We start from the raw sequence: 20,237 nt of genomic DNA on the forward strand, positions 1-20,237 counted from the left end.
GAATGGTGATTTCAATAGTGTACTTTTTGTTTCGATCTGACGCCAATTTTAGAGGTTCCAGGCTTCTTTTTTTCTAAATTCTCGTAATTTTTTTCAAAATAAGATTTTATCATTAACACTAATCGAGATAGTCTCCATTCCTGAATCAGTTAGAAAAGGTAATCTTTTCTCAATTGCCAGTTTTTTTTTAAATTTCGGTTAATAAGGGCTGTGATCTGTTCTTTGCTAGTTTTCAACTACAGCTGCAATCTCGATACTACACAAGCAGCCTGATCATTTCGAGGACAACTTCCCTAACCATATCATTATGATTTGCCTGGTTCTTTCGAGTAATGGCTCTATGTTTCCTTATCCTTTTCCAGTGAGTCCATATCTAAATCCTAAAAATAAGGAAATTTGCCGTAAATAAAAGAAAATTACCAGAATGGACCAGTTTACAAAAAAAATTCCATGGTACGACTCTAAAAAACAAAACAAAAACGAAACATTACCGTTTGTGCTGTTTATTAAATACAGCCCTCAACTTCCAGAGTATTAGGCTATGATTCTACACGAATGGTAAAAACTTATGCTCAATAATAATAATAAAAAAAAAAAAAAAATTCACACAGACATCTAGACTTTTCGCATTATCTGCAAACCATGATAATTAAACTAGGTAAATTAAAAAGATTGGAGTGGAGAACGAGGATGCCCAGCTGTGTTGACCACCTGCGGCTTGACATTATAAGAGTTGTGAGCAGTAGTAGTAGTAGTAGTAGGCTTAGTGGTGTAAGAGTTGTTGGTTGTAATGTTAGTAGATCTCTTTTGCCACAAAGCCCCCTTTTTTTTATTTTGAGCTGCCTGCACACGTTTGGATAGCAAGTCAAAAGGCAGGAAATTTAAAATATTTGCAACGTTTCATTTCCTAAAATATCCTTCTGGAATGTATTGCCAAGCTACTATGATATGTTAACCTTTTTCGGATTTCTAAGTCTTAAAAAAACTTCCGGTAAGATTCTACTTTAGCTACTTTTGGCTATCTTGGAAAGGGATTTGGTTAGGAAAATGAAACTTTTATAAGGTTTTAAAGATAGGCCTATACAAATACATTTCCTAAATTTTGAAAAAAACTTTGATATGGCTTAAAATTCTACTCAAATAACAGAAATTGCATTTTCAGAACTAAAGCCAGAGAAAAAGAAGCTGATAACTGAAAACTAAGGTAAAATATTATTGGGTAAAGTTCTATGAAATCATATTAGGCTATTGAGTTAGGACTAAAGTGAATACACCATTTGATGCCTTTTTTTATGCTGATTACGAATATAATAAGCATTTCTATCGGAAATGAATTTCAGCCCCCCCCCTATATATGCCAATTCAGGGTTAGGGGTAAAGTTCTACAAAATGATATTATTGAGTTAGGACTAAAGTGAATACACCATTCAATGCCTTTTTTTATGCTTATTACAAATATAATAAGCATTTCTATCAGAAATGAATTTCCGCCCCCCCCCCTGTATCGGCCAATTCCGGGTTAGGTTAGGTATAGCCTATATAGGGGGGGGGGGGCTGAAATTAATTTCCGATAGAAATGCTTATTATATTTGCAATCAGAATAAAATAAGGCATTGAATAGTGTATTCACTTTAGTCCTGACTCAATAATATGATTTCATAGAACTTTACCAAATATTGTTTTGTAAAAATTTCAATAGGTATAGACCTGTAATGTAGGAAAATTTCAGGACCCTCTAGAGGGAGAAAGAGTGGAGATAGGCACTACAAAATACCTTCCCAGGACATACTTTAGCCTGTACTAACTTGTTGATACTTTAGCCTGTACATAGTTGTTGAGAAAATTCTGGAAGAAATAGTAAATACTGCCATTGTCAGACACCTCCACCTCCAACAACCTTATTAGACAGAGTCAGCATGGATTTAGATCAGGGCAATCCATCAATACAAATCTGATAGATGCTTACAATTTTGTTCACTAAGTTCCTAGATAGAGGAATCCCAGTAGATCTCATTCTCTTAGATTTTGACAAAGTATGTCATCATTGACTACAGGCAAAATTCATTACAATTCAATCATTACAAGGATGGAAAATCCTTAAATTTGCTCCAAGCTGTGATTTAAGGTATTTAAGGTAATTGGGGTAAGCCAGGAGGCTGTTGAGTGGGTGATAGCATTCCTGAAAGATAAAAGGCAGAGTGTAAAGGTGCATGGAGAAAAGGGTCAGGCATTTTACTCAGATAGTATGGAAGTGAAAAGTGGAGTCCCACATGGAACAATCCTTGGCCCAACATTATTTAACATCTATATCAACAATGCCTCACAATCTGTCAAAATAAAATGAACCTGTATGCCAGTGATTTGAAAATCATCAGCCCTGCAAAAACAGCCAAACAGCAAGCCCTGTTATTAAATGACCTATACAAACTTTCAGATTAGGCAAAACTCCGGAGATTAGAAACCAACATTAAGAAATACAGGACACTTCATTTTGGCAGAAAGAACGTGAGGGGTCAGTATCACATGTGTGGAATAGATGCTGTTGGACAGATGATTGATTCCTCCCATGCTGAAAGAGACCTGGGTATACTGGTGGATGAAGAATTAAAGTTTGACCAGCATGCTTGAGTCAGTTTTCTCCAAAGCACTCTAGACCCTGGGAATTGTAAAAAGAACATTCCACAGTAGGTCACCAAAGCTGATGTCAAAGCTATATAAAGGACTTATTTGACCAAAACTAGAATTTGGTATGTGTGTGGCAACCCTATTGAATAGAGGCAACAAAAAAAAAAGTTAGAGAGTCTCCAAAGGCAAGCAACTAAATCAACAGAGGTTTGCCAAAGCCTGAACTACCCATCCTGCCTAGAGAATTTCCAGATTCCTACCCTTTCCTATCAACAGAAGTGTGGGGATGTCATCATGGCATACAAAATGCTGTACACTCAGTCCTTGCAGTAAAATATGCTTAAACTTGACCAGTCAACAAGAACTAGAGGACACACCATGAAGCTGTACTGCAAACAAGCCAACACCAGACTACAGAACAACTTTGTCCCAAATAGAATTGCAGGGCCCTGGAACTCTCTAAGCAAAGAAGCAGTCTCAGTCCCTAGTGTGGAAGCCTTCAAGGGAGTGGTGGACAAAGATTGGTCATCCAAGCCAAAGCTTTGAGAATGAGATGCAGCCAATGTATTTGGTCAACATCTTCACTAACCAGCACCTACAGGATAATACCTTATTTGCTGAACAAGTTAATTGATTGCTATGCTGCCTTGAGGCTATATTTGACTTTTTAAAACTTCCAAGATAATTATCAAAATTTTCAGCTATGCTGTTCTCAAAGCAAGGATCAATAGGGCAATTTAGTCCACTCACACTATGATCCTCCTAATCTACATTGTCCTGCTGGCACTCCCTTTTAAAACAGTTTTGACTGTCATTTCAGAAGTTTTTTGATGCCTGATATAGTCTTTAAGCATGCCAGAAACAAGTCCAATTTACAACAGAGTCAAAAAATTTTAGTGTTCAGCTAGGGGCTTTGCCCAGGCATATTTTTTTTTGTTTAAACTAGAAACAGCCTTGAAAATCCAAGGAATAGAAATTTCTGAATGTAATGAAATGATACAAAACAATAAAAAAAAATAAAACAAAGAACAATAGGAATTCATTTTGTAAAACAGTGAAGATATTTTTAATGAATATTTTGGCCCTATGTCCAAGGGCTGTCCTCAGCAAGAAAAACATATATAATTTTTCATCATACTGTGATGGAAAGGCAGTGTGGTCTTCATTGCTGTTTAGTGAAATGATAATTTTGTTATTGGATATCCAAAATGCTGGACAAAATCTGGACAGGCAGTCCAGAAGTGGATCTATCAATCAATCAATCAATTTATTAATACTAAAAAAAAAACAATAAAATTACAAACTTAAAATTTAAACACGCCCAAGAAGCTAAGCTTGTAAAGGGCCAACAAAACAAATAAGACACTATTATAAAGCACTAGAAAAAAAAAAAAAAAAAAAAAATTATATAATATAAATTTATGAAATTAGTATAAATAATAGGAGAAAATCGGAGAATTATTTTAAATATATTGAATGAAAAAAAAAAGAAAAAAAAAAAAGAAAAAAGATAACTGTGGATATAAAGCAAAATTTGAAGAAAAAAGGGGGAAAATAATAAAATGGAAATACCCCCCAAGAAATTGCCTCTGCAAAAATATATATAGGGACATCAGGAGGGATTGAGTTCCATAGTAAAATAGATTGATAAACAGGAGACCTCTGACCTGCTGTCGATGAACGCTTAGGTAAAATGAACCTGCAATAAGAGCTACATAAAAAAGAAGAGTACCTACCTGAGCCTGACAGAAAGAAAAACTGCTGCAGAGATGGTGGGAGTCTACCTAGAAAAGCAGAATGTGCTAAATAAAGGTAACTTTTACCCACAATACGATCCAGCGGAGCTTTTCCAGTATCATTATAAAGATCAGAGGAAGGGTAAAAACGAGGTAGAAGATAAGTAGCCTTCACTGCCCTATTTTGGGCTCTTTGAAGTGAGCAGAGAAGAGATTTATTAGTACTACCCCAGACAGAACAGCAATAAGAAAGGTAAAGCAAAACATCAGGGGGAAGAAATGAGTTAACCCTGTATAACATTGAAGATTGGTGGAGGACAAGGGAACGGGTATGAGTTATATGGGGTTTAAAAGAAAGAAAACAGTCAAGATGCACACCAAGAAATTTCACTATAGTAGCTTGCAGTATAATATCATTCCCATAAGTCAGGATGGTTGGTTCCCCTGCGTCTCTCATACGATAAGGGGTTCTAAAGTGTACAATGGCACTTTTTTGGCTGTTGAGAGTCATACCATTTGACCAGCACCAATCTTTTACTTTATCAAGAAGACCTTGAGCTAGGGAAATGGCAGATGGCAGGTCAACTGCAGCAATGAAGAAGTTACTGTCATCAGCAAAAAGTATAGGGTGCACAAGGGGATGAAGACCATCAACAAGATCATTAATATATATTAAAAACAAAAGTGGTACAAGCACAGATCCCAGTGGGACGCCTTTCACAATAAACAAAGAAGAGGAAGAAGTACTATTAACCGAAACATACTTAGATCTCCCTGAGAGGTAAGACCTAAACCATTTAAGTGGGACTCCATGCACTCCAAATGAAGATAATTTAGACAAAAGAACAGAGTGAACGACCATATCAAATGCCTTTGAAAAGTCAAGAAATAGACCCAAAACACACAAGCCCTTGTCAAGATTAACACGCACAAACTCTGTTGCATCTGAAAGTGCATGCAAGGTAGAGAAACTGGGACGAAAGCCATACTGATGGTTAGTTATGAGAGAATTACCTGCAGTCGTATTAGTACTAAATATAAATGAAGAGAGTACAATACACTACTTTTTCAACAACCTTAGAGATTACAGGAAGGAGAGAAATAGGTCTATAGTTTGAAATTAGAGATGAATCACCTTTTTTAAACAAAGGTACAACATTAGCAATCTTAAATAAATGAGGAAAAACACCAGAAAAAAGAGAAAGGTTAGTTATGTGTGAGATGGGGTTAGAAACAAACTGACCAATTTTCTTAAGAACATTACAGCTCAAACCAAAACCATCAACTGTACGGCTACTTGAAAGCTGATAAATAATGTTAGAAATTTTGGTATCACTGCATGGAAAAAGGAAAAATGACTTTTCTGCTAAGGGAAAACTACTTACTCTGCTGTAGGGTGGATTAGGAACTGAAGGAAGTGAGGTGAAATACGAATTGAAGGCGCTTGCTGAAGAATTTTTGTCCACGAAAGATCCATCAGCTTTCCTGTAGTGACAAGGGGGGGACTGTTTGAGTTTCTTGCGGGAAAGAGCTTCATGAACTACAGTCCAAACCTTTCACAAATTCCCCTTACACTCATCAATTCGACGCAAAAAATATAGCTTTTTGGCTGCACGTACTGAAGAAGTAAGCACATTTTTATAAAGTTTATACTTCAAAAGATCATCCTGTGTCTTACTTTTACATGCAGCCTTAAACAGAGACGCCTTCATATGTGTAGCATTGATCAGACCTCTAGACATCCATGGACATTTAGGTATGGAATTCCTTGGCCTCTTTCTAAGACTGGATTTCTAAACTGGATTGTTTTTGTTTGCTAGTGATAAATTATTTACTACATTGCTGGCCTGAAATACCTGCTATCAGGGGGGGGGGCAGTTTCCCCCAATAATTTGGAGAAGAATTTATTATATAGCCTGTGCCCCTTGATTATCCAGATTTGGACCCCCTCTTGCCTCCCCCCCCCATCCCCAATAAAAAATGCTGGAGCTACACCCTTGCCTGTTATATACATTTTTTGAAGACTCTTCATCTCTAATATTCACAATAATTTTTCTGAATCTTAGCAAGGTTTTATATCTTATCACTTGTTTGATTCAATCTTATCCTGGATACAGTCGATTTGGACTACAAACATTTGTTTTACCAATGCAATAGTAAAGTGGAAAGATTGGGTTTTCAATGGGGGCATAAATATATCTCAGAAGAAGAATAATAATATACAGGAAATAAAGCCCCACCTCATGATTTTGGCAATAATTCAGTGTAAATGCCTTGAAGAATTGTGAAATGAAAGTAGGTATTATCATTCCAATTTGACAGATGGCCAGAAAAAGCAACCAGACTTTGCTTTTATTGCAGAATTTGCCTAATATTGGTGATAATGGCTCTAATAAAACTGACTACTGGCTGATAAAAAACAGATTGGCTCTAAAAATTCTTTACTCCAGAATCATGCAACATTCCACATATTAGGGTCCCATAGCTTTTTCATGCTCCTAAAAACAAGGCTTTGTCTTTAAGTATGAATTTTAAGGGTATTTACAAAAGATGTACCATTGATTTGTTCAAATGCTCAAAATTTTAAAATTTATAATAACTAAACAAACAATTACAACCTAATTCAAAATTTTACCAAGTCTCAGTTTACAAATTACTAGTAACTCTAAAAAACTGCTAATAATTTATAAGTAAGTTATGATAAAGTACCAATAAAAAAGTGCTGATAAAATGGTAGCCTATTAATAACAGGTACATTACCTTGTGTAGGCTAAATATATTCTCTGAATATCAGAAAGTTGAAATGGTTAAAAAATAATTAAAGCTTTCTCTATAATTCTTCTTGAAAAGTTTCACTGCAAAAAATTTACTTGAAGCTTCACAGAAAATTAACTGTTTTTTTTTCTTACTCACTACAAACCTGTTAACAGATGTATATGGCATTTATAAAGGCTCAACAGAAATATCATCCTCATTATTGTTTGCCACACCTGCCTCAAGTCAAAATCTGGGAGCACTGGATGCAATTATGCTCAGCAGCAGAACTCTGGCAGCACACTGCTGAAAGCTGATCAGCAGCATGTCATTGATTGATTAGCATTTGTTTGATTTTTAGTATTTTTGCTTACTTTTTGAGAATTTTGAAAACTGAATTGGTATCATTTCTCATTATAATTCCTTCTTCCTTCTGAGAAAGAGTTTGTGGGATTTGCAATTCCTTTTCAGCCTTGTTATCATGACTGATCTGTGGACAAAATATGGACAAGACATCAAGCTTAACTTCTGCCAAACATTATTTTAATCCAAATGATCAACAGTGAAATTTTAAACAGCCTTAGAATCAATTGACAAAAACTACCTGACAAAATGGGGAAATTAAAATTCTACATCAAGGAGGCACACTTGTGCCTCTATAAAGAGGCGACCCACCACAATGTTAAGCGATTTCAGGTCCTAGAGGTCGCAGAGAGACGGCGGTAATCGCATTTTGTAGCCCAAGCTCAAACTAAGAAACTTGCAAAATTTCGTCCTCCTCCGACTTTATCTTCATGGGGTAAACTGGGCCGGAAGTTTGGACCCTCCCACCACAGCCCCCCTTTAACGTTGTCAGATTGGGCTGAAATTTAGAGGATAAGCTTTCCTGGGCCCGGGAGCTTATCGTCGAAATTTCAGCTCAATCTGATCACTCCTGCCCTGTTTTCAAAAACCAAATATAGCCACTTAAAATTCATCATCATCATTTCTTTTTTTTTCTTAGCCACGCCTACAGGCCACAGTTGGCAACGGATTCGGTTGAATGAAGGCTAATTCAAAGCAGAATTCGACCTGTTAGGGCATTTTGATATTTTCAGACCGAAATATTATCCCCCGAATTTACATTTACGAAAGACCTCGTTTTCCTATATTAGCCCATGTTAATTTTTACCACCACAACCCCCCTTTAACATTGTGTGATCGGGCTGAAATTTAGAGGATAAGCTTTCCTGGGGCCTGGGAGCTTATCCTCGAAATTTCAATTCAATCTGATCACTCCTTCCCTGTTTTCCAAAAACCAAATATCAAGTTTTGCTTGCGTCAAAAAGATTCATCACCTTACTAAAAAAACAATTTCAATTATGTCTCTTTAGTGTAGCGGTAAGACTTCTGGCTGTCAGGCGGAAAACCCGAATTCGATTCACCGTTAAATCAAATTTTTTATATACTGAATTTAAATTTAAAAAAAAAAACTCAGTTTCTTTTTTAAATTATTTGAAAAAAATTATGTTTTCTAAAGAGTTAAAGAGGCTGAGTTACAAGGTCGACCCTTAAAACACCCTGTCGAGAAAGAAAAGAATAATACACAATCATCTAACAGTTAGTCAAGCAATAATAAGTAATAAACTGTACAAAAACGTGCAGAAATTATTTGAAAAAAACTACGTGTTCTAAAGGGTTAAAGAGGCTGAGTGACACGGTCGAACCTTAAAACGTACAGGGATTAGGAGGCACAGTTGGGGGGCTCCCGCTCCCCAAACCCCCCGCTTTCTCTGGCTTTAAATATAAAAAAAATTCTTTAAACTAAAAGTAAGGAGCGACATTAAAACTTAAAACGAACAGAAATTATTCCGTATATGAAAGAGGCTGTGCCCTCCTCAACGCCTCGCCCTTTACGCTAAAGTTTGACTTTCTCACAACTCTTTTTTAAACAATAAAAACTTTAGCGTAAAAGAGCGAGGCGTTGAGGAGGGGGCACAGCCTCTTTCATATACGGAATAATTTCTGTTCGTTTTAAGTTTTAATGTCGCTCCTTACTTTCAGTTGAAAGAAATTTTTTGTATATTTAAAGGCTGCGAAAGCAAGGGGTTTGGGGGGCGGTAGCCCCCCAACTGTGCCTCCTAATCCCTGTACGTTTTAAGGTTCGACCTTGTAACTCAGCCTCTTTAACTCTTTAGAAAACGTAGTTTTTTTCAAATATCTTATTTAAGCTCTAAGATTTAAATTAAAATAGATTTCCTTGTACCATATCTCCATAGCTAATTTATAAAACCTCAAGAGAATCTGATTTGTATATCTTACTCCATGTCTAAATTTCCTGATCTTGCAACCTGCACTCCATATCTTTGACTACCCTAATTCTGTGTGGCAATTCCCTGAGGTATCTTTCCTTTATTTCAATGCTCAGAAAAAACATGTTTATGACCACTTTACCATTGTTTTTCCTTCAATGGCATTGCAATAAAAACAAGCTGTCACATTTTACAATCAGACAATATAAAAGATTTCTTGCAAGGACAATAATTATTTTAAAAAATCTAATCTTTTTCACAGTAATAAAAAATAGATAAATATTAATTTTGGCCCAACTTCGCAAGAAAATTAGGAGATAACCGGATAGTCTGGAAGAAAATCCGGATAGTCAAGGGGCATGGGCTATATAATAATTTTTTCTCCAAATTATTGGGGGGGGGGCAACTTAATTTAGCTCATCTGGACTTGAGATAGCCATTTCTTAGAAATGACTCTTATCTTACCTTGGTTATGGTCTGATGATAGTAGGCCATCAAGGTATATGAACTTGGTTACCCATTTTACTTCTTCAACACTTACTAAAACATGAATGAGGGATAGGTTTGGGTCTTTTGTGGTGCATGTAAATTTTGTTTTCTTTGGATTTATTGGCATGCTAAAGTTATTTGATGCAGATTCAAGTTTAAGGGGCTTGGCCCTATAGACTTGACTTGGTTTCTGCTAGCTTGGTGAGGTTGTTGGCATAAGCTAGGGTGTTAATGTTAACAATGTTAAAGCTACTACTACATTGTTAACAAGTAGAGACAGTATGGGATACAAAATGAGCTTAAGAAGCTGCAGAGAAAGAATGTAACCTTGCAGCATGTCCAAACTTGTTGTAAACTCTTCTATTTGGCTTTCTAGGGTCCAAACATAGCTATGGTAGTTGTTATACATGTTTTGGATTATGTTGAATACTTTCAGGAGCATTGTAGTGGGCTAGTATATACCACAGTCCATCTTGTCATACTTGAAAGAAGGCCTGATTGAAATCAAAGAATAGTAAGCTTGGGGCATAGCTCTATTTTTACTGCTAAGTTTCCTAGCTTTAATATTTGAATTTCAGCTTCCAGATCTTTTTATGCCTGGTAATCATTATTATTTGATTTATGGTTATTAGGCCTACCTTAAGTTGTAACTTGGAGTTGTTAAGAATTTTGCTATCCTATAGATTCACTCTACATTGGTGACTACATTCAAATTCGAACTTGACTTGTTGGGCTATTGTTGGCAAATACTTCCAAATACCATACTTCATATAGGCCTACATAACGATTAAAAAAAAAAAACAATAAAAAAAAAACATGATTAAAAAGACAACAACAAGAAAACAAAGGTGATTATCTGCAAGTGGAAAAAATGAAAGCAGATATTTCAGTAAGGACCTCTGTGAAGCTGTCTTCAGTGTTCAAGACAACTACAAAAAAACAAAAAGAAACCCATGAGAAAAAATAAAAGTAACCTTTTGAAGTGAGCATTAAGAATGCAGAAGAAACAATTTTTCTGCTTTGTTAATGCTCACTTCAAAAGATTGTTCAGTGACTAAAACTTGGCAGAACTAGCTTTTTGCTATTCAAAAGGCTTGCAAAGTGATCCTTTTTGACCATTTACTTATAATTCTAACATGTGGTAACTTGTCTTTTATTCCGTATATAGCACAATTAGTAGCATTTCTTTATTCAAATAGAAGCCTGACAAAAAATTTAGACTTAATTAACTACAATATACTTTCTTACTTGTAGGAGTCAGATATGAGCTCATTGGAAAAAGGTGAAACAGACACTTTTGATGAGAAAGAAATTCAACATGAGAAACAAAGTGATGTTGAACCATTGTTAAAATATGAAAAAATAGGAAATGATGTAGGAAGTTGTCTACAAAATGATCAGGCTACTTGTATGGCTGTTCATTCAAAGGTAAAGTATTTAATAGAATAAAAAGGTTGGGCACAAAAAAGTACCACATCAAATGTGGCTTGGCAAGACTGAATTTAGGAATTTTGTTGGGGGAGGGGGAACAAAACTTTACAAAACCTACAAAAAATTTGTTTATATGTATTTTTGTTACTTTTTTTTATAAGTCGGATGGAGTTTGTAGTGCTAAAATTACCGGTGCTGGAGCTGTAAATTACTGTCTGGTCTCAGGGTATGGAATACCCCCCAGTGAAAGGGGGGTCCAGGTTTAATTTTTAATTTTTTTTTAAAATTAACCTTTTCAAAACGCACTTTTACGCATTCTGAAGCCAAACCATACCAGATGTATAACCAAATTTCACATGTGTTTTATTATAAATTTTAATACTAAGAGTTGTGTGTGCAGTACATGGTTTTGAGCTAGTTATATTTAGCTTTGTGTACTTGATCTTCAAGGAAATTTTAACTTTCTTTATTTAATAATAAGTCATTAACATGATAAAACTCTTTTAATTTTCAAAAATATTATTTCATTAGATAATTTAGTAGGCAAATCTAAATATGATATTATAATCTTAAATGCCATACAAATATTTAGTTGAGCTAGTTAGTTACCGCTAAAAAATTGACCTGCTCAAAATCATGTACCATACACAAACAATGCAGGCCTAACTGGTTCTGTGGTTATAAAGGCAAAACAATCGAAACGAATGAATGAGAATGAGTTGAAATTAGTATAATAACCAGCTGTAAATTAGGTATTCAGAAATACAATTTGAAATATTGTAATAATGTTAATATTTAGAAGTGTGTTAACTATCTGTATATCCGTATACAGCTGCCTGACCGTATCTCAAACAATAGGCTATATGAAAAATGTGGTTCAATACCGCTCTCTAGGGCTATAATGAAAGAAAGTTGAGGTGGCTAAGGCTCGTTGTGTGGATGAAGGATGGCAGATTGCCAAAGATTGATCTTTTCAGCCAACCATCTAGGGCTAAACGGAAAGCAGGTCGTCCTCGTCTGGGGTGGGAGGACGTCATAAAGAAAGATTTAAAGGAAATGGGAACTTCATGGGCGGATGTAAAAAGGGAGGCTTTGAATAGATTGAGATGGAGGAGGAGCGTGCAGAGCTGTGTTGGCCTCAGGCGGCTTGGTGCTGCGGTGATTTGTTTGTAATAGTAGTAGTAGTGTTAACTATAAAAATTTTAATTAATATCTGCAAGTCCAGAGTGCCTCATGTCTTCTGCCTCTGTGTGTCTAACTCTTGGCTACTTGTGTCCGAGTGTCGTCAGCAGCGCGATGAGATCTCAACCAGGTTTTAACAAAGGGATTAGGATCCCAAGATGTCAAAGGAACTCCATGAGGCTTTACAAATAAAAGAGAAGAACCGGGAGAAACAGTCAGCAGGTTCCTTGTTGGAGTCAAAATAATGTTCATTAGGCTGAACCCACATTCACACTCAGCTGAACTGCAACTGACCAACTTAGTGCAGTTAATCAGTTCTATCAGCCCATCCGAGACACGTCTACTACAGTCAAGATACTCTCTGAAAGAGTAATGCACTTCACGTTGATCAAGTTTGAATGTTTTACACAAACTGTATATTTCCTCTTCACTAAATGTAACAGGAATTTCTGTCAACCAGTAATCTGTGTCCAATACTTGAAATTTATCGAATAGTTTTTTTGCATGCCTCTTCATTCTGTCCATAAATAGTAAACAGAGGTTTTTTGATTTTGTTTGCCATGCTTGATATTAGTTGTTGTACATTAATAGTTACAAATTTTCATTTTATTTGAGTGCAACATAGTAAAAAACTCCTTCCTTTATTGCTATCTTAGCCTCTGAGGCTATTGTCCCTGGTTTCTCCTTCAGTGATTGGATGTATCTAATAGATCTTCCAATTAGTTTGTCTGCTTTTACAATTGTCATTGTTCGATTTTGGAGACTCTCTGACAGTGTTGCAAGCTCACAAAGCATGTCATACATGACGGCTAAATCAAGCAAGAACTGGTTTGAGGTTAGTTGATTTAAGAGGCCCTTGAAAGTGCTTCTTTCTGTTAATGATCTCGTTGTATCATCTTTACAAGAGGAAAAGTGCGCCGCCAAGGTATTGTAGCTACACGGAACCGCAATAACAGTTGTAAATGAGCTAGCCACTCATCGAGTGTTCAAAACACACGCCCTATTTTGTTTAGTTGCGCACTTAGATTAGATGCACATTCTGATAACTGACGTTGATTTTTAGAAGATAAACTGTACACTGTATACAATTTTTCCATAAGGGATTGGAAGTGGTTGACTCCTGATACTTCTTCTACGGCGTCAGTTAGTGCAAGCTCTATTCTGTGATTCATACAGTGCCGAGTAATTAAATTGGGAAATTCAGTTTGGAACTTTGCAGCTACGCCAGAACGTTTTCCCAGCATTACATTGGCTCCATCACTACGGTAGTGAAGGCAATTAAGTTGTTTTGATAGTCATGGTCAAAACCATGTTTAGTGAGACTTTTTGTAACTGCTTCAAATACAGTTTCCGCTTTTTGGTCGGAAAGTTCTATTAGATCTAAGAGCAAGGTTTCTGGATCTTTGTTTTTGTTAATTTCAGACTTCAAATAAATTATTAAAATGGACTTAGAGCTTAAGGTAGTGGACTCGTCTAAGATTATGAAGATCTTACCTCCCTCATTCTTTATTTTAATTGTTATTTTAACCTTCACTTCCTGGGCAATGTGATCTATAATTGTAGTGGCACTATAATGGGAATGTAGCCCAACTCCAATATTGACACGATCTAATCGTTATAGTTCTAATAAATCGAAATGATCCGAATGTGGTCGATCATTTTTAGCCAAATAATTAGCAGACCTAAAAACTGATTTGGTTGATTCTTTTTGAGTTTCATTGAAAGCGTCACAAACTGTTTCAATTGACTGCTTTTTAGAAGTTTCAATTATTTTTTGTGCTGCCAAATGAGCTTGTGATTGCTTGTGTTCAATAATTTTTTTACGTAACGGTTTCAACTGAGCATCTGTTTTGGAGCCATTACTTGTGATATGGTAGGAGCGCCATTCATTGGATAAACAAATGCGCTCGGCTTTAAAAGCACCTAGGCTGGATAAATCGCTGCATATTTTGCAGCCCAACTTTCCATCCCTACAGTCTAACCAAGGATAAGCTTCTCTTTTCTTACCCCACATATCCGTTGTTCAAACGTCTGACCAGTCGCATTTGACTGCTTGTCTTTCAGCTTCCGAATTTGTACTTTCAACACACATAGGTTCTTTTGCCTCAGATGTCACCGCTTCACTTTCAATGTCATTGTTTTTGTTATGAACTTCTGAGGCTGTTTTATTTACACATCCTCTGTTAAATCAATAATCATAAATAGTCCACCAGCAATCACAAACACTAACAGCAACGATTCCAAATGCTAGAACGTAACTGTTTACAGGACGAATAAAATACGTAAATAAACAGAACAAGAGTGAGGTTAGGCCGGAAGTCTCGCGCAAGTAAGTGGCGTGATGTCAAAGCACAGCGATGCTAGTGCAGGTTCGTGTTTTACCTGCGCGAGCGCGAAATATGTAACAAACATTCCTCGCTGACGGCACAAATCAGTACCGGAACGCTCGCTCCTCTCTCAAAAGCAGTGCCGGTGCGTCGCTCCGCTCCGCCTCCACTACAACCCTGAGTCGGACAAAAATTTTGGCTGGTCCAAACCCAGTAAACCCCCCTCTCCCCTCTCCTGGATATAGCCTTGGATGTTGGTTATTATCTAATTGGCTGAGAAACTCAGTGTTATTTAGCAGCAATTATGCCACACCATATTTAGTGCCTTATTCAGAATTATTTCAGAATGTTTTCTAGATGACTAAACAACTCGATGGCATTTTAATATATATGGAATAGATTGTTGAATAGCTAGAAAAATTCAATTGATAGATGAGCTATCAACTCTGCAAAATCTACTATTCATTTTCTTCCATATAAAGATATTCACAGAAATACACAGAAACATATACAGGAACTCACAGAAAACATATTTTAATTGCGTTATATTTTTCTCAAAATCAAGGAGTATACAAAACACACAAATAGAATTGCGAAAGTAATTCAACGAATAGAACAAAGCAATGATTTCTAAGGCTCAGAAACATAACTGAATAAACATTTTTAAATTCTTGAAAAAGAAAAAAAAAGGATGCACAGAGAATATATTTTCACACACATGGTAAAAGTTGTCTATCTTAATTATTTAATTCAGTGACGGTTCTAGTCTCCCTTGCGCCCTGGTCAAAATCTTGATTAGCCCTCAACATTCTATCTCCCGAAAATTTTCAGGCCCAATTTTAGCAAAATTTTCAATTATAAAAAAAAGTAATCTATTTAAATCTCAATTTTCTTTCTTTATATGGGAAAAATGAAAATTTTGGACTCAGTTTGCTTATACTTACTGCCAACTTTGCCGCCTACTTTATTCTAATGGAAATGAGTTTCAAAATTTTCAAAATGATTGTGAATGTTAGATTATTTATTTGAAATTTTGCGCCACTAAAATATCTGCGCCAGGCAGGGCCGTATCCATGATTGTTTTCGGCGGGAGGGGGGGTACGAAAGGATTTTTTTCGGGGGGGAGTACACAAAAAAAACGCATAAAAATTTGTTTATATTCATTTTTGTTACGTTTTTACGAGTTGGGCAAACATTTCGGCCTTAGATCCAGACCCCCCAGGAGTCTGCCTTGGCTCCAGTGGCAAGTGCCCCCTCTACACCTCCCCTAAAACCGCATTTGAGCTAATTCTAACTGCTTTTTGATTTTAAGTCTCGGAACTGACTCGCTGTTACTAAAACGAATAAGAAAACTAAGTAAAAATTTACAATAATTTATAATATAAATAATCATATAATTTTATATTTATTTTATTATGTGATTTATAATTATATAACTTGTATTTTCAATAAATTATACCCGTTTGACTTTGTCATACTTTTAGGCTACTGTTTGTATAAACATGTTATTCTTTCAAAGGTTAATATTTCAATTTTGTTTTATGACACACTATGCTAAAAATCTAAAGTCTCCTCCATTGGCAATTTGAGTTGAGCCTTGACTCTGTTTGAATCAATTTTCCTTTTTTCAATATTTTACAAAGTTTTGTTTTGTGAAACTAGTTTTCTTTTTTAAGTTGGCTTTTTGGACGAAATGGTTCCATCTCATACTGGTGTATCATGACATAGGTGTTGCCTGAAATTTATACCCTCTTCTTAATGATGATGAAGAGAAATATACGCTTGTCTTTGGCCACTCTCCGTGTAATGGTGGCTGAACTTGCAGAGTCACATTGCTGACTCCTACCCCAACCTAAAGGATTTTCCAGACCAGGACTTGAACTCTCATCCCAAAGGACATAGAATTACTACTCCAGCGTGCAATCTACTTGGCCAGGATGACCTACAGGCCAAGACTTATCAATAGGCACGGGCCTAGGGGCCATAGGCACTATGCCAGGGGGTGCAAAAAATTATCACTGTTTTTTTTGCTTAACAAAACTCGACTGATGTAATTTATCGTCAAAATGCCAGGTGCACTCCTTGCTGTGCTGTCTATTCACAGAAATGTGATTTTAAAGCAACACTGGAATTCCAAAGCCACTTATAAACTGTCAGATGTCTCCCAAGAATGGCAGTTGAAAGTTCAGTTTCACTTCTCCCTTTTATTACTTTTGGCTCATTAGTTGTGTTCTGTTCAGTGCTTCCACTATCCTCGAATTCCCAAAAATCTTGCAAAAACGGAGCGGCAAAAACGTTTGGACCTAGAAGCGTCAAAGGTATAAATTCGGCCCTTTTGGCCTACTCCCTCCTTCATACACCATTCTAGGTATACATGTATGGTACTCTATCTGTAATTATTCAATCTTTCTCAATTTGAGGAAATTCCATGAGGTTTACTCTTTTATGCATCCCTCAAACAGTTGTACTAAACAGCTTTTTAGAGGCAAGAAAAAGGTTAAATGTCCTAGAATGGACTGGTATGAAGCTGGAAAATGACGTAAAAACTGGTGATTTATTGTAAGAAAGGCAGCAATAACAGATGCCGTAAACAGGATAGGATAGATGGCGGCCGACCACAGTGATGAGTTCGTATAGGGGGAGGTGAAGCAAGAACATATAAAGTGGTATGAAGGAAAAGTGTTTGTCAGTGTACTGTGCTCTGGTAGCTAAAAGCCATGACGATTTTGAAGCAGTGCCATGATTTCTAGTGGCTTAATGGTTTGAGATTCCTGTGGTAGTATTGGTAGTATCTCCATAGAAGATTTTCTGTGTTTGTTCAAACACAGTTTCCTGTGAAAGATATATTTATATACTACCAGAAGTATTTATATACTACATTGTATATACTATTATTATTTATATATACATATTATGGATAATATATATATATATAATATACATAATATTATATATTATTTTATATACACTATATATATTTATATTTATTTATTATATTTATTTATTTTTTATATTGGCTAGTTACCTAAGTTTTAGCTGTTTCTTTACCTTTCTAGTTTCTTTGTGTTGGCTTCAAGTCAGGAAAAACACTGGTGTTTGACCATCTTGGCAACATCAATTCACTTGCTTCTATTCCTCTTCACGCTGGGCCTATCAATCAAATATCCATTGATGAAAAAGGAGAACATGTGGGTACTTGTTCTGATGATGGAAAGGTATTTTTTCACAATTTGTTAGTTAGTAATTTGGTTAGATACATGCTCTGATCCTTTTAATAATACTACGCTTTTGAGCATGAGGGGTGAAGTTCTGGAGGTTTAAAGGAGAGACTTGAATGTGACCATGACTTTGGTGTGTTTTTGCCAAAATTTATGACGGACCACATCTTGCTTATTAAAATTTGCAAAAATTTGAACAGTTCCATCTTTAATTTGCAGAAAAAGAACAATTCTAGTCCCATTAGTATTGTGCAAAACGATCCAAGCCACCTTTTCAAATTTTAGAGTGGAGTATTTTTTTCTTTTAGACTTTAGATTTTAGATTAATGCATTTTAAAAACTAGGTTAATTAAACTATAGCTAATATTAAACTAAACTAGATTATCTAATTTAAACTGAGATTTTGATTAATTTTTCTTTCAAGATTTAACTTAAAAATTTAATTCCAAGGAAAAATCCTATTGAGGAATTATCATAATTTTGCTAATTAGAAATGGTTTTAGAGTGAATTTTTACAATATTGAAAGCGAGTCTAAATTTTTAGACTTGAGAAAATTTGATTACCATTTTTGAACCCTATGTTGGAGTAAAAAGAAATCCAACAGTACTAATCGCTAACTCCTGTTGAACACTCAACTAACTCCATGAACAGATATCAGACATTTTTTGCACAGCAATATTTCTGTAATTTTATTGCCGGATATTTTTTTTTCTAAATCTGTTTATCTTAATTTTTTTTTGCTGTTTTTTTTTTTGTAGTTTTCTCTTGTTGTTTATCTTTATAATATATTCTTTTTAGTTTTTGTTTTATTATTTTCAGTAGTTTATTCATGTGTAGCTTTTGTGATTTATTTTTATTTTGTATATTGACGTGCTCGCTGTTTGTTCTATTCTATGCGTGTCTTATGTTTTGTTGTCGTGTGTTTTTGTGTCTTGTGTTTTATGTGTGTCTAAGTGTCTTCTGTTCTATTATGTATTAATTTCTCAGTTTTTATGAAACTCTGTTCATGTATAGCTTTTTTCTTTCAAACATCGGTTTAAGACCAATACTATGAATATAATCTTTTCAAAAATAGTTTATTTCTTACCAATTAAAACCTTGGACTCTGATTTAAGTTATACGTGCAAACATGTTTCAAACTCGTGGGGGGAGGAGGGCGATTGTTTGGGGGGGGGGATTGAATGCACAAAAAATATATTTTAGGCCACTCTTTTCAAATTTCCTGTGAGGGGGGGGGAATTTTCCATCCCTTCCTTAGCTATGAAAATAGCTACAGTAACTATATTTGTTTAGAAATGCCATGATTTGCAGGATGTGTATGATAGGTACCGTGTTTTTGCTTCTCGGCAAGTTTGTTCATCTAAGAAGTTAATTTGGGAAGACCATATTGTAAATCAGATTCAACCTTTTTTTCTAAGGTGGTAGACATTGCAATTGAATTAATAAACATGACAAAAATTAAGGAGAACTTAAATTATAACTTCTGCAAATAAGAGAAAGAACAAAAAAGAATGGAGGGATCAACAAATGTTGGTTATAAATTTACAAGACATACGTTTTTGATACACAATTTTTTTTTTTTCTAAAGCTAAGTCAACCTTTTGTTTTTAAGCTCTTAAAAATCAAATAAAATTAAGCAGAAGAAAAGAAGATTTTTATTGATTTGTGTAAGGAAAGCCTGTTATAGTTGCGTTGCAGCAATGCCAAAAGTGTATCTAACGTAAAACTTTACATTGTAGGTTGCTGTGACTGGTCTTGTTGCGCAAGATAATTCTGTTGTCATAATCATGGACCGCCCTGTCAAGTCGATTGCTATTGATCCAAGTTATTATAGGTCAGGTTCAGGTCGGAGAATTGTTACAGGTTAGCTTATTCCGAATTGCATATTTTTCACAGAATTTTTTCTGCTTCTATCAAGTTTATCCCAAACTTTGATTGATCAGGGCTCAGGTTGAAGTTGTTGAGCTGCGATGTTGGCCGTGTGTCGTCGAAGTCGAAGTAGGTAGCCTATCAGGTTGCACCCGGATAGGGTGGTTCTGGACTTATCTTGGCTGCAGTGGTAGCTGCAACCTAGTAAAGATGAACCTTGGCCAATAGTAACTGAAAGTTCATTACTTTGAAACCAAATTGGATCGAAGTAAAGGTACATCATTGGAATGGCCATGGCCGAAAGCCCTATCTAT

At 35.6% G+C, this 20,237-nt stretch overlaps 1 protein-coding gene across 2 annotated transcripts in view; it reads left to right on the forward strand.

Annotated features, from left to right (window-relative positions):
• Window positions 1-893: 893 nt before the first annotated feature.
• Window positions 894-20,237, forward strand: part of lt (vacuolar protein sorting-associated protein light) — a 111,783-nt gene continuing 92,439 nt past the window's right edge. For both annotated transcript variants that reach the window (XM_089093683.1, XM_089093694.1), the window contains exons 1-4: window positions 894-991; window positions 11,150-11,323; window positions 17,892-18,050; window positions 19,794-19,917. In XM_089093683.1, coding sequence (XP_088949809.1) covers window positions 11,159-11,323; window positions 17,892-18,050; window positions 19,794-19,917 — 448 coding nt within the window. In that variant the 5' untranslated portion in view covers window positions 894-991; window positions 11,150-11,158. The remainder of the gene's footprint in view (window positions 992-11,149; window positions 11,324-17,891; window positions 18,051-19,793; window positions 19,918-20,237) is intronic.

Source organism: Artemia sp. Qi Xiang Cuo, chromosome 1, assembly GCF_049724085.1.
Source record: "Artemia sp. Qi Xiang Cuo chromosome 1, ASM4972408v1, whole genome shotgun sequence".
NCBI classification, from domain to species: domain Eukaryota; kingdom Metazoa; phylum Arthropoda; class Branchiopoda; order Anostraca; family Artemiidae; genus Artemia; species Artemia sp. Qi Xiang Cuo.